At 43.0% G+C, this 15,505-nt stretch overlaps 1 protein-coding gene across 3 annotated transcripts in view; it reads right to left on the bottom strand.

Annotated features, from left to right (window-relative positions):
• SPRED2 (sprouty related EVH1 domain containing 2) overlaps positions 1–15,505 on the bottom strand; it is a 128,652-nt gene that overhangs the window by 53,285 nt on the left and 59,862 nt on the right. Inside the window, exon 1 of one of the 3 annotated variants that reach the window (XM_088841294.1) lies at positions 6,412–6,880. The exons of the other annotated variants lie outside the window; for them this stretch is intronic. Within the exon in view, the coding sequence (XP_088697420.1) occupies positions 6,412–6,428 (17 nt within the window). The 5' untranslated portion in view covers positions 6,429–6,880. Of the gene's footprint in view, positions 1–6,411; positions 6,881–15,505 lie in introns of those variants that run through there. 3 annotated transcript variants of the gene reach the window in all.

The following is a 15,505-nucleotide window of genomic DNA, read 5'->3' as shown; positions in this document are numbered from 1 at the left end:
GAACTTCCAAGGAACACTAGGGCTAATGAGGAAGACTAACAGCCATTTGATTTTAAGACTTAGGATCTTCACAGATAATGAGAACTTTTGAGGCTGATAAGCTGCTGAATTTGGGCTTTCTTCCTGGCTATCACCAACACACTTACTCCGGGGAGCCCAACCAAGCTTTTGGTCACGCATTCAGCGGTACCTAAAGACTACTGCCCAAGGCAAGTCAACCCAGCAGCCAGGGAAAACTTTTCCCAGCAGAGAGCTTTATAGGTAAGGTGGCAGTCTGGGTGGCCCAACACAACACCATGAGGCCATGCTGCAGGCTGTCATCTAGTATCAGGAGAGCGGATGAAAGGGCTCCTGTCCTAACAGCTCATCAAGAAGAACTACCCAGAGTCCAGCTCATTCACCAGTGTGCTTCAGCCACTGCCCAGGACTAAGCTCATCCCTCGGGATGTCATGATCCCTGAAGGAAGCATCAATCTGGGACTGAAAACTGCTTCATATCAAGCCATTTCCCACAGTGAGAAACTTAGGATATGGGAGCTCTTGAGCAAACTGAAAAGGGTGATTGGACATGATGACACCTTTTCTTATGCTTGTACACAAGGAATTAACCCTAACATTTATTGAAAGTCAAATCCTATTTCAAAGGGCAACGAATTTCATATCCATGTTCACTGAAGCATTATTCACAATAGCCAAGAGGTGGAAACTACCTAAATGTCTATCAGGGGATGATAGGTAAAGAAAATACATTCAACAGAATATTTTTCTGCTTTAAAAATGGAAGAAATCCCATCATATGTTACAACATGGATGAACTCTGAGGATATAATGCTAAGTGAAATAAGACAGTTACAAAAAGACAAATACTGCATGATTCCACTTTTAAATTCCAGAATTTAAAGTAGTGAAACTCAGAGAAACAGAAAACAGAATGGAGGCTGTGAAGAGCTGGGGTGGGGGGATATGGGAGTTGTTTAATGGTTACAGTTTCAGTGTTTCAAGATGAAAAGGTTTTAGAGATGTGCTGTACAATAATGTACATATAGTTAACACAAATACACTGGACACTTAAAAATGGTTAAGATGGTAAATTTTATGTTTTTTGCCCCCTCCACACACAGAAAGTCAATTAGTTTGAGAAATAAAAACGGGGCTCTTGAAGTAGGTATACTCAAAAATGACCTGAAATTCATAAATTTGGGGTTTTGGCTAAAGAACATTTCTGTTGTCCTCCCATTACCACTACTTAAAAAAACCCTACAAACTCTCCCCTAATTATGAACGTAGTATATATCCATTGTGCAAACTACACATATTATAAGCATACTTTTAAGCTAAGAAATATTCTTCTGTACCATGAGGAGAGATTAACAAAGTGTCAGACCTTCTCATGGTAACTATCAAAGGGAGATCTTGTGTTTCAAATATGAATTTAAGTGTTGCGTACCCTTTTGTTCCTTGGTATATAAGGCAAATTGCATACATGAAAAACACAAACATTTCCTTTGTTATTGCCTTCCCTGAGTCAAAAAATAGCTTTTCTTCCAAAATCCTCCCAAAGAAGAACAGAAATTAAGCATAACAGACTTTCCCCTAGTTGGTAACTCTTAACGAATTCCCCTAATCCTTGGCCAATTATGTTCTAATAGAAAGCTTGTCATGTTTACAAAATGAGTGACAGAATCCCTAAAAACTATTTTTTATGATGAGTACCTTTTTATTTCTTCTATTCCAACCTCAGTTTTTCAAATTATTAAAAACATACATACACTCACACAGATGCATTTTTAATGATTCCATTTTTTTAACATGGGGGCTAGTGATTTTTTTTTTTTTAATATTTTTCAAAGCAGAAAAAGGAGCTGTTTTACTTTTCTTTGGAATGAGCTCCTGCCAGATTTTGCACACGGCAGTTCTTTGGCGATGTGATGAGAACACATGCCCACCCACAGACACTAATTTTGCTCCTCACCCTTCCCAAGCAGCCTCTATGACACATGCTGTCTGTGCTCCATTTGATGGAATTCAAGAGGCCCAGTCAGACAGCAGGCCCCTGTGGGGCCAGAGCAATGGCAGGCACCCCGTCTCTTCCACTGGATGGGCACAAGGAATGAGTGTTTAAAAGAAAGCCACAAAACAGCCAAATCCAACTTGGACATCTCTAATCTGAGTATCTTTACAATTCTATGAATTAACACTGAAAATGAAAAGTCATCTTTTGGGCTGAAGTCTGGAAAGAGATAGTATCTTGCTGTGGTTCTCTGCAAAGAGCTCTGTGAAGATAATAAAGAGAACTCCCCGGGCTTCGCTCAGAGTGTGCATAAGGAAGGCAGCCTGTCCTGCAGGTCAGGAGCTTTCTCTGAGGGCTGAAGTGCCATCCAGGTGCCAAGGCATGTGCTTGCTCTTTGGTGATCATTAGCCATGAAGAAATGCTGGGGGTCTTCCCAGGCAGTTCAGTAGTTAAGACTGTGCCGCCAATGTAGGGGGCATGGGTTTGATCCCTGGTTGGGGAACTAAGACCCCCATCTGCTGCATAGTGTGGCAAAACAATACAAAAATTAAAAAAAAATTTAATTAAAAAAAAAAATTTTGGTGATTTAGAATCCAATTATGAATGGGCATAGCTTCTGTAACTGTCCCTTCTCCATCCTAAGTCAATCTGGGCATAGATGACAAGGAAAACAGGCTGTCAGCAAACTTATACCTGGAAGAATGCTCAGAATTATTGAGTCCATGCTGGTCTGATAACAGAGTGGCCATGCACCCCATTCACATGTCCTTAAGAGCAGGGTTGATGCCATAAGCCTGTTCTGTATTTGTCTCTGGCTTTTCTGAGCCACACAGAAAAGTCGATATTTCCAGATAAATGATACAAGATTTATCTACAAGTGCTAGTAATCCCGGAGAAGGCAATGGCACCCCACTCCAGTACTCTTGCCTGGAAAATCCCATGGACAGAAGAGCCTAGTAGGCTGCAGTCCATGGGGTTGCAAAGAGTCGGACACGACTGAGCGACTTCACTTTCACTTCTCACTTTCATGCATTGGAGAAGGAAATGGCAAGCCACTCCAGTGTTCTTGCCTGGAGAATCCCAGGGACAGAGGAGCCTGGTGGGCTGCCATCTATGGGGTTGCACAGAGTCGGACATGACTTGGCAGCAGCAACTAGTGATCCTACCCACTGTGAGGGCAGAGTGGCCATAAACCCCGGATGTGGGGAGGACAGTGTAACAGCAGAACAGTGAGCAAAGGACAACAGGAAATGGACAACAGGCAGATCCAGCTTTCCCCTGGGGCTACAGTTATAACCCGACATCCATAAATCATTCACCAAGCACTGCAAGAGCAGACTGTAGGCTCACTGAACAAGTCTTTCTAAATACAAATAAGCATTTTAATTTGATAGATAATCTATAGTATTTTTAAATGGTAATTGAGCTCATTATAGCTTTGAGTCATTAGAATATAATTTTAATAGATGTTAAAAAGGGGAGGGGTCTTTAAAACTCAAAGATTGGGAAAGACTGCCCCTGGTGTTTACTAACCAGTGCCACTTGAACATCCATGATGCTATAAACTTTGAGAATTCACTCTCCTTGACTGCCACTCCCCTCAAGGAAGAAGGGGGAAAAAATTCTTTGTCCAAGACTACCGATCTACTTGGCTCAGAAAACATAGCCACCAAAACTATCAAATGAATTTTTGAGTAGGGCAGTTCTTTGTCTGATATGAGAGCCATCCAAGAAAAGATTCATAAGAATCAGAAGGGAAGAACTAAAAGTTGCTTCTACACAGAACAATTAGTGGCTCTGGAATATGGACTCTAATAAGCCCAGGAGGAAACTGTTGCCTGTAATGACGGATCTCCACTGAAGAGGGAATGAACAAGGATGGGGCTGGGCCCAGATCACAGCCTTTTAAAATTTAACATTACCCAGCACAGAGCTCTGAACAAGGGCAGCACCTCATTCAATGTCTATTAATCGCTTCCAAGTTGAATGATGGGAGACCCTAGGTACCAAATGTGCTCTGTATCCCCCCTCCCTCAGAAGGGAAAGTAGGCATCTGAAAACCAGGTGGTCACTCTGAACTGTGGCTTATGGGGTTTAACATCCAAGGGGCTCCCAAGAGCTGCCAGAACCTGTAGGGATGACTATCACTGCGGATGGTAGAGATCAATATGCTATGAGGGTAAAAAGTAACTGACGTCAAAAGAAGTCTATGCTGCCCTGAAATAACATGGACAAGACCTGAGTTAGTCTCAACCGCACCAGTCACAGGAGAACAAGACCTTTTCACAGACATAGAAAAACACCAATAAATCAAGAACTGTAAATGTTTTCATATACTTGCCTAAAATACTTTCTGTAGGCCTCAAGAGGAAAAAAAAAAGATATCAAAGTGTAAGATTTTAGCAAAATCAGGACAAATTAGCTAATCTTCCCTTAATTCACATTAAGTCACATTGTTTTTCTGAAGACTTTTGACAAAATGAGCCCTGGGCTGAGTGTAGCATCCCACCAAGGCTTGGAGAGACAACCCTGCTCAGTATAAAATGGCAAAACTCAAGCTTCAGCTCAAGCTACATTTTTAAAGAAGAGTTTCTTCCATAACTTAAAAAAAAAATGTTAATGAGAAGGAATGAAAAGGACTCTCATTTTGAATCTGAAGTATTTTTTAATATCACCAAGTGCTATTATTAAATATTCACTATATATGCATGTGGAGAGACACACACATAAAAATAAGCAGTACAGATGTGGGCAGGAAAATTCTTAGCAAAACCCCCACATATTTCAAATACTGTTCTTCCTCATTATTGTCCTCACCATAATTAGCATGTTACAGCCTAACAGGTGGCTTTCATTTATAGAAGACAAATTTAATGAAATTTGGAGATGGTCCTGTCTCCAGAAACAAATTGGCCATTCTAAAAAAAGTGTACCCCTTAATCTACAAAGGGCTTCCCTGGTGGCTCAGTGGTAAAGAATCCACCTACCAATGAAGGAGACACAGGTTTGATCCCTGGGTTGGAAGGATCCCCGGGGAGAAGGGAATGTCAACCCACTCCAATATTCTTGCCTGGAGAATTTCATGGACAGAGGAGCCTGGCAAGCTACAGTCCATGGGGTCGCAAAGAGTTGGACACAACAGAATGACTAAACAACAACTAATCTACAAAACAAACAGAAACACACGGAACAGACCCATTTCATGCTGGTTCACCATATCATCCCAATTTCTGAATGTATTAAGATAAATAAATTTAACACATTTACTGACAGTTTAAAGTACACATACCTCAAGCAAAACAAGTCTTTATTACAAGCTTTACAAGAAAGGGGAAGAGAAAAAAAAGACTGCCTTTTTTTCCAGCTTGGTAAACCCAGATCTGTTTAACACTCTCCAAGTGATAACAGAATTTACCATCACAGACAGGGCTGCTCTACAAATACTAAATCTTAGGCAAATTTGTGGGCAGTTGTGTTTCGGGTCCTGACCCAGTCATTCTGGACAGACAGACCAGAAAAGTATAAATAGTACTGCTATAAACTAACCATAGCATCTGTCCCTAACAAGTAGGATACAAAAAGTATTTTTATAAAATATGAGGAGACGCTGAATGGACTGTCAACACAGATAGGAATGTTTAATATACTCAAATAAACAAGATATGTGCCTTAACTAGCCAGGCATTGTTTAAATTTAGTGAGTGAAGAGAGGGTCAGACAGGCGACACAGCCTCCCAATTATGCACAACAATCCTTCAGATCATGTGAAAGCTATAATTAAATGTTGGTACCAATCTCCTCCACCCTTTCTCCCACCTAGAAGTTAATGCATGAATTCAGTATGAGCAAATTTTGATTTGCAAAAAAATAATTCACTTAGTAGAGGAGTAAAGCTTTCTGGCACTAAGTCATCCATCTTGGAGGAGAAGAAAAAGCACAATATTAAAAACAAAAATCCAACATAATAAATACAATAATTTTATCATTAGACTACCTCCTTAGTGCATCTTTTCTTTATTCTTTTATTTGTTTTAAGCTACCCTACTCCCCACCTTAAAAGGTATATACCACCTCTGTTGTTTCCTAGGCAGTATCATTTAAGGCTTACTAAAAGGTTTGGGTTAACACCATTTCTATCTGAATATGTAAGGAGAAATTTGTTTCCAGAAAGGGAGATGAGTGGATAAGAGATCTGTGTCGATTAAAAGACCAGTTGGTTACCTGTCTGTCCTTGCACGTGGGCATGCACGCGCGCACACACACACACACACACACACTTTAGTTAGGTAAAATCAGAATAATTCCCCTCTCCCTTAAGAAATGTTAAAAGCAGACACCAGAAAGGTTAGGCAGAGGAGAAACCACAAGAAATAAAGTTCATGTAAACAGTAAGCACATACCTGGTGGGGGATGCCATTTCCTCTACATTGTAGAGCCCAAGTGCTGGATATTAGCATTATTGCTACTACAGCGCTTCCGATAAAAATGGATCAGCTCTTGCGGACCTGAGAACCAGCTGGCTGCTTGAGAAGTGGTTTCCCCCATATATGATTCAGTCTCCTTGACAAATATGCTGCATCGCACTGTATGAGTCATCCAAGGGTTAGTCCGCATTTTATAGGCCTGTTGTGTCATTACTCACATTCAACATCCTGCCTCTCAAAAGTGGAAGCTGGAAGCCTGACAGCTGACAGATGCTTTTTCCAATTAAAATATTGTTTAAAAAAAAATTCCTGTAAGTTACGATGATCAATCACGGATGATACTGTGAAATGACCAGGGGAGTAAATGGCACAGCTCAATACCCAAGACTACAGTCTAGAGAACCACAAGTACAAGTTGTTTACCTGCCCCATCCCCAGATAATTTTGTTCAGCACCGAAAACAAAGACCCCTCCCCTCCTCCTTTAAGCTGTCAGTGAAATTAGCACAGGCATTTTGGTTCTTATGTGGTAAGGTTACCAAGTTGCAGGGGCTTTGTGGAAAAAAAAAAAAAGATACACATCAAAATTTTGTCCCTGGGGTAATGCTGTTAGGTGGGAAGTGGCACTGTGTTTACAAAATGTCTACTTTAAAGAAAAAGTATGCTTGGGATGAAATGCTATAATATCTGAGATTTGTTATGAAATATTTTTGGCCTCCCAAAAGGGAAGTTTAAAGAAATGTGACAAAATCTTGATTACTGTGCATCTGTTTAATGAGTATATGGGAACTGGCTCCATTATTCTCTCTTCTTTTGAGTATCTTTGACACTTTGCATAACAAAATGTTTTCAAAAATTAAAAAAGAAATTCAATTCCTGTGGTCTAACTGTACTGACACTTTTCTAGTTAGTATGAACTCACCATACATGTCAATGGGGGCATCATATGTGGCTCGGTGGGTGTGGGGACTCCCAGCTGGAAGGCATGATACACATGTCCTGAGGCCACTGTGAGGGCTGCCCCCATTCCCTGAACCCATGCCTGATGCCTTCACCTCCCAAGCCTGTCTGGTGGCTGTTCCTCATGCTTTCTTTGAGGATGTAAGCCCCAGCTTCGTTGTGAGCTCAATGTTGACATTACAAGGGAGAGGTGACCTGCCAGCTTCCTTATATGGTTTTGGAAAGTATCCAGTAGAGGTTATATAAGTCTGCTTTGAGTCCTCTCGCACCAACCAGGTGGCACAACGTTTGCACGACTCACTTAATGCTCAAATTGGATTACTTAAACCACCGGAAGGAGGAAGAGAGCTTTGACTTTATGGCCAGAAAAAACCCATATGTGGAAGCTCCAATGTATGTTACAGGAAATCACTCTTGAAACTAGATGTTGTTTAAAAAGACATCTGTGTCGCTAGGTACGTCCTCAAAGTGCGACGTCATCACAGGACACTGGAAAGACAGAGGTCCTATGATAGGAAAGGAGGAAGTATCAGGCCGAGGCTCCCACCTAAGTCAATAGCCAACCCAGTCCTCAAGGGACTGGGCCCAAGAGGGCTGCAAACCGGCTGCAAATGGTTACGATGGCCCCCATACCACATCATGTGACCCTCACAAATCCAAAACGTTCAGAACTGTGTGGCCCAGAACTGAAGCCTTTCCAGTTTTGAGATTCTTTCCTCAATTAGACTGTAAGCTACAGGCTTATCTAAAGGTCCCCTTGATTAAAAATAACCTTTCACATACTTGCAAAGTAAAAATGACCTTAGCGCGACAGGTAAAAATGGGAGGGGGTGGAATTAACTTCCAGCCTAATCTGATTTTCCATGAGTAGTGAAGAAATAAATCCATAGTTCATTAAAGAACTGCACAATTCATATTTCACTGATTAAAAATACAAGAGTAATAACAGTAATAGTGTAAACACAGAGACAAAGAATGAGAATATGACAAATATGGTAAAATGTTAACAAATGGAGATTTGGATACAAAGGAGTTCTTCATACTATCCATTTCACACTTAGAGAAAAGTTGCAAGTTTCAAAATAAAGTTAAACACAGAGACACAAGAAAATATATAACCCTTGTTACCAAAAGATGTTTATGGATTTAATAACCACCATAGTTTTGCTGCTGCTACCCTCATCTATTAAAAAAAAACAAACTTAGACCTGAATGTAAACTTTAGGAAGGGTTTCCCTGGTGGCTCAATGGTAAAGAATCTGCCTGTCAAGGCAGGAGATGCGGGTTCAATCCCTGGGTCAGGAAGATCCCCCAGAAGAAGGAAATGGCAACTCACTCCAGTATTCTTGCCTGGGAAATTCCATGGACAGAGGAGCGTGGCGGGCTACAGTCCACGGGGCTGCAAAGAGTCAGACACAACTTAGCAACTAAACAACAACAACGAACGTTGGGAAAGCCTCTGGGTTAGGACCCCTCACTGGGTCTGCCTTGCAGACAATAATAGGCTCCAAAACCAAAATGAAAGCTAAACAACACCCCCCCCTCAACCAAGCACACATTTTGGGAAGAAAACATACTACATCCTCAAGAATATTATTTGCTTGTTTAGTCTTGCATCTCACAAACTGATTTGACTGCAGGAACCCCTCACCCATTCCTATCCCTAAGAGCTGAAGAAAGCACTTTGGAAACTATTGCCATAGATCATGGGTTACAGAATGCTTCCCCCCTCCCAATCTTTTATTCTTTACGTTTTCTTCAGAACTCACCTCACTTGTAACAACAAAATAGATGTCCAGACTTGGTTTCTGTGCTTTGTAATGGAGATTTCTATTTGGCTGACTTCCTGGTGGCTCAGACGGTAAAGAATCTGCCTGCAATGTGCGAGATGCCAGTACAGTCCCTGAGTCGGGAAGATGCCCTGGAGAAGGGAATGGCAACCCACTCTAGTATTCCTGCCTGGAGAGTCCCATGAACAGAGGAGCCTGGTGAGCTATAGTCCATGGGGTTGCAAAGAGTTGTACATGACTGAGCGACTAACACACACACACACACGCTGATGATTGCTGGAGGTCTCCCGACCACACAACGGGGCTCTTGCCGCCGTCCATGCAGTTGAGGACCCTGCACCTGTGCAGGGCAGGCTGATGGCTCACGCGGGTGTCGGTGTCTCTGTTAAGAAGGGGCAGTCCCTGGGCAAGGCCATCTGAAGGAGCGGCGTGGGCCCAGCTCCACTTCACCTTATTCATTATCAGTACGGTGCCTTGGAATGTGAAAGCCAGCCTGGAAATCTTTGACTTAATCCCCTAGGTCTTCACACATTCATTTCCTAGCACTGATTTTGGGGTGTTAAGAAGCAGAGCTTGCTGGGAAAAACATTTTAATTCTTACAATATATTAAATTATATAAGAGTTTAAGCAATTATCTGTATGTATGTATGGCGGGGTGGGGGGTGACTGAAGTCCAAATACTGGTTAATGTTAAGATTTAAAAGCATAAAAGTAAATGTGAATGTCAATGATGTAGGTACCAAAGACTGTGTGTAGTGGTAAAGAGCTTGAAAGTGAAAGTGAAAGTTGCTTAGCTGTGTCTGACTCTTTGCAACCCCATGGGCTATACAGTCCATGAAATTCTCTAGGCCAGAATACTGGAGTAGGTAGCCTTTCCCTTTTCCAGGGGATCTTCCCAACCCAGGGATCAAACCCAGGTCTCCCGCAATTGCAGGCAGATTCTTTACCAGCTGAGACACAAGCGAAGCCCAAGAAAACTGGAGTGGGTAGCCTATCCCTTCTCCAGGGGATCTTCCCTGCCCAGAAATTGAACTGGGGTCTCCTGCATTGTAGATGGATTCTTTACCAACGAGCTATCAGGAAGCTTGAGCCTGGAGTTAAATTATCTTGGTTCAAAATCCTGTATGGCCCTTACTTATGAAAATTCTCTAAGCCTTTTCTTCTTTGTCTGTAAAATGGGCATAATGCTATTAACAACCTCAGAGAAGCATTCTGGATGGGATAAATGTGATCATACACAATAAGTACTTAGCATATGGCCCAGCCACTTACAGACCACTCGCTCATTTATGCAAACAATGATGAGGATGTCTGCAAGTTTTATGGATCTAGACTGTCAGGGGCAGGCACATCGTGGCCAGTCAACACACTGGTCTGATCACCTATCATCTGTGTCCGCTTCAGAGGTACAAATGCAGAGCTGAGCGGTTGTGACAGAAACCATATGGTCCCCAGAGCTGAAAATAGTTACTATCCAGACCTTTACAGAAAAAGTTTTTCGACCCCCTGGTGACCACCATTTGGGTGGATAAAGAACCAGGTCTTTTCCCTATAGAAGTGTTGGTCATTGCTCCCTAATTCTGCTTAATATCTCAATTTAGAACCAGATGCACGAGTGTTATTTATGGTGATCTGGTCCACATGAGCTGCGTAGCTCATGCTTTCCTTACAACGCAGAACACTCACTATAGCACTCTTGTCTCATGGCGGGTGGGGAAATCTACAGAGCCTGAGGTTGTCTGCTGGTCTTCCCTGCCTCCCCTCCTTCCGGACTTCCCCTATTTCAGAGTCCAGTGACCCCAGCTGATGTGAGTCCACAGCTGTAATTCTCCTCCCCCAAGTCACATCTGTGCATTATGTTGAAACCACATGCGTCCCCAGAGCCTCAGGCAAGAGGTGAAAGATGATCTGGAAGAGGCATTCAGGAAGCTGTGCCAACAGAAATGAAGGGTGCTTTCAAGAGGGCTGGACAGCCACGGGCGGGATTCACACTGCCTGAGGGGCCTTCAGAAATGGGGGGCTGCTCCAACATGGCCGCTGCCTGCAGGAGTCCAGTATGGAGACTGTGGACCAACCCAGAAAAGTGAAGAACACGCCTCAAAGGCTGGTCCCAAGATGTATCACTGCATCCATCGTGCTGCCTATTTTCTTTGGCAGGAATGCTTGTTTATTTGGGGAAAATAAACCAACAGCATTAATGGATAACACAGGTGAAGGGACTCTTGGGACTGGTTTCTGGGAGAGGAAATTTGAACAAAAGAAACCATTCACACTGCTTTCAGTTAGTTCTCTTATTAAAAAAAAACCCCAAAAAACAGTCGTAGCCAGCTGCTGGGACAGAGACTGTATCTGGGGTGCACTTAGAGTGTTTCTGGAGGTCACTTGCCTTCCTGGCAAACATCAACATCCCTGTGAGGTCAGTCCAATAGAAAATGGCCTGTGTTACATACTAAAGCGAAGGATGACAGCTGGGCTGGGGCTGGTCAAGGAAGAGAAGGTAGGCAGACGGTTTCTGTTCTTATATCTTGAGAGCAGCAGTTCAGAGATGGCACACAGAGCGACATATATCCCTTGAAGCCAAGTCAGTGTTCAGCTGTGTTCCTTAAAGTGTAACTGTCTAGCACAGGGGTAAAGTAAGACTCTCTCCAAAGCTCATGGTTAATTGAGGGATGTCTTTGGTAAGAGCTGGAAGACCTGCAATGATTAAACACATATGAGCTATTAACCTAAGTAGATTTTTTTTTTTTAAAGAGACCACATGATATGAAAACCTTTCAGAGCTGGGCTTATGGATTCAGCCAGGTATCTTTAGGGAAAGGCAATGGCAACTCACATTTACCCAGTGCCCATTTGAGGTGGGGTGCTATATGATGATATCAACATAGCCACAATTTTTGTTCCTGGCCTGCATGGAGAAAAGAGGGATGGGCGACTAGATCGACACAGGTTAGATAGTCTGAGTTTTTTTTCAGAACAGGATGTTCTACAAACAAGACTGATAGAAGAAGAAGGACTCGGAAATACATCAGAAATATGGGAACGTCACCTTGGAAAATTACTGAAGGAGCCGTGGACTTGATGAGCAAGGAATAGATAAAAGCATCCCGGGTCTGGGTCCATGGTAGGGCCGCAGGCCAGGCGTCCATCAGATCATGTTACCTCCCAGACTGGACTAAGTTAACAGGGCAACAGGACTTGGCCTCAGAGATCTGGGCTGGAGACAGAAGCCAAGCTTCTAGGGGTGGAACTTTAAGTTCAGGGAATGAAGTCGCCTCAAGATGTGGAAAGACACACATACACACAACACTCTCTCTCTCTCTCTCAACACACACAGGAGTGCCTAAGGGGTAACCATCTAGTGAACTTGACATCCGCCAGGCTGAGCAGTGAGGTAAGTCTATGCTTGAAATCTCTGCTTAGGCTTCCCTGGTGGCTCAGATGTAAAGAATCCACCTACAATGCAGGAAACCTGGGTTCAATCCCTGGGTCAGGAATAGCCCCTGGAGAAGAGAATGGCTACCCATTCCAGTATTGTGGCCTGAAAAATCCCATGGACAGAGAGGCCTGGCGGGCTACAAGTCCATGGGGTCACAAAAAGTCAGGTACGACTGAGCAACTAACACCCTTCACTTCATGCTTGAAATCTGCTTAACACTTGAGGCTTATTCCTTAAGGTACACTTGAATCATGAGGATCACAGCACAGACTGAACATACTGGACCCAAATCTCCATCAGCTCAGCTTAGCCCACCCTGTTGTTTTCCTAACTTGCAGCCAGAATTAGATGCGAAGCCGCTCAAACACTGTGTAGTTCCAGGGATAGTCTTCAGAAGAGGAATCTAGCCACTCTCTTTGATTGCTGCTGGTCACCAAAAAGTTATCCAAGACAGTGGTAGCCACCTGTTTGTTAGATGGCTCTACAGATATTTGGCTGTGGAAACAGAAATCTTTTCTGAGACCTCCTAACAGTAACTTTTTAATCATCCGCCTATGTACATAGCACATATGACTTGGGTTAGAAACCCTGCAAGTTTATTCGATTGGGAAGCTGTAACTTGGGCCACAAGTAGGTTCCCTTGTGGCTCAGCTGGTAAAGAATCTGCCTGCAAATGTGGGTGAGCTGGGTACGATCCCTGGGTTGGGAGGATCCCCTGGAGAAGGGAAAGGCTACCCACTCCAGTATTCTGGCCTGGAGAATTCCATGGACTGTATAGTTCATGGGATTGCAAAGAGTTGGACACGACTGAGCGACTTTCACTTCACTTCACAGCTTGGGCCTGACTTTACCATTAGTTGTATGACCTCAGGATGCAGAGACTCTTCCTTGTGTAGAAAATTCAGGGCTTAAACTAGTTTAGTCTCTCAAGCTCCCAAGTTGTACAGAGAACGGACTGATAACAGGAAAATTGCCTAGTGATGCAAGCAGACAGAGAAGACACAGGAGTGGAGAGCTGGGCTGTGCCAGAGGATCAAGACTGAGGAGCTGCGGGCACAGCTATGTTAGGATCAAGACTGAGGAGCTGCGGGCACAGCTATGTTAGGATCAAGACTGAGGAGCTGCGGGCACAGCTATGTTCTGGATCTCAGAGGCCAGCTTAAACTAACCCACTTGTTTAAAGGATGTGAATCTCATGCCAAAGCTAGAACTGACTTTTCCTTACCAACATTAGTCAACAATAGCAGCTAATGTCAACATGAGCCATGCTTGTATTATAGGCAGGTGCTAAGCCTTAGAATCTCACAGAACTTTTAATCACAATCACAGACAGATTGGAGAGGGGGAACAGCCTAGCATACCTTCTTCTCTATCTTCATGGCTATCAGTACCACGCTGACAGCATCTCTCTAGGATTTGCATGTTACCTTTGCCATTGGACTTGAGATGCTTCAGTTTTTTTTTTTTTCCTTCTTTTTGTTTTACTTTTGTAGCTCAGCATATGGCAAATGGTAAACGCTTGGCAGATTGGATTTCTTTCATTCATTCAACAGACACATCATCCTTTATTGCTTAATAGAGGGTGGAGATGAAGATTATAGAAAGGGAAGAAACGACAGAAAGGTGGTGACAAACTCTTGAAATGTGTATTTTTTTCTTCACTACAGAAGTACTAGGTTTACTGCAGAGCATTTGGGGAATACGAAGAAAAACACTCACCTGAGATGACACCTAGGTGGTAGAACTTAAGAGCATTACCTGCATCTAAAGTTACGTGATGCGTGTTTACTAATTTAATGTTTTCTTTGACACTACCTGAATCCTGTTAAAAAATAATAGGGAAATAATATTTCCCTATTTTTCTATTTATTCATTTCTGATTTAAAAAACACAAAAGATAATGTGTGCAGGGCTTAGCCAGATTTTTTTACCCCCTGTTTTAGTTCAGCATCCCCGAAGGGCAAGTAAGTAATTTACGGGTTTAGCAACTTATAAGCCTTAGAGGTGCTACTGGTAAAGGATCTGCCTGCCAATGCTGGAGACATAAGAGATGCGGGTTCAAATCCTGGGAGATCCCCTGGAGGAGGGCATAGCAGCCCACTCCAGTATTCTTGCCTGGAGAATCCTCATGGATGGAGAAGCCTAGCGGGCTACAGCCCATAGCATCACAGAGTTGGACATGACTGAGCGACTTAGCATGCACACAAGTCTTAGATATTAACTAAAAACCAGAAGAGCAGTCTAGAATTCTAAAATGAGTCTCAGAAGTATCTACTTCTACACCAACCACATTTGACCGAGGAGGCAACTAAGACCAGTGGCCACGTTTCTTATTCGGATATAGCCGTACCAGCAGGAAAGCAATGGGCCTGAGGCTTGTGACACTCAGCCCATCACTCCTTACTGAGAATTACCTACCTGGCTGAACCCCAAATCCGTACATTCTGTGACACTGTTAACTTCTGGTTTTTGAAAAGCAATCAGATGATTCCAAAACAAGAAAAGCAGATGACAGTGTCCAGAATATGTCCCTGCACTAGAATTCTCAGGTGGCAGGTTAAGTAAATCACCATCAGGTTAGCCAAAGTCACTCATTATTCTGTAAAGTGCTTCTGATTATTTAAAAACGGGCCAGTGAACCTGAGTTGGGGCTTGCTGGTCAATGTACTGCAACGATCAGATAAAGATTACAGATCATTGACACAGGCACCCACTTCTCGAGGTCTATGTAGGGAAGGCACAGGTGGTGAGCATACAACTTGCTTCAGGTGTCTCCCTTTCCCAGGAACCCCAAGAGTGGTCACGATAAAACCTGCTGGAAGAGGGGAGGAAAGAATTCAAAGTACTTCACCAAACAAAGAACCTTGCTCTGGGTGAAGCTAGT

The sequence above is a fragment of the Moschus berezovskii genome, chromosome 11 (assembly GCF_049115385.1).
Source record: "Moschus berezovskii isolate FMDL1 chromosome 11, NW_MosBer_1.0, whole genome shotgun sequence".
Lineage (NCBI taxonomy): Eukaryota > Metazoa > Chordata > Mammalia > Artiodactyla > Moschidae > Moschus > Moschus berezovskii.
Note: the sequence above shows the minus strand (reverse complement) of the source record. Positions and strands in the feature narration are given on the sequence as shown.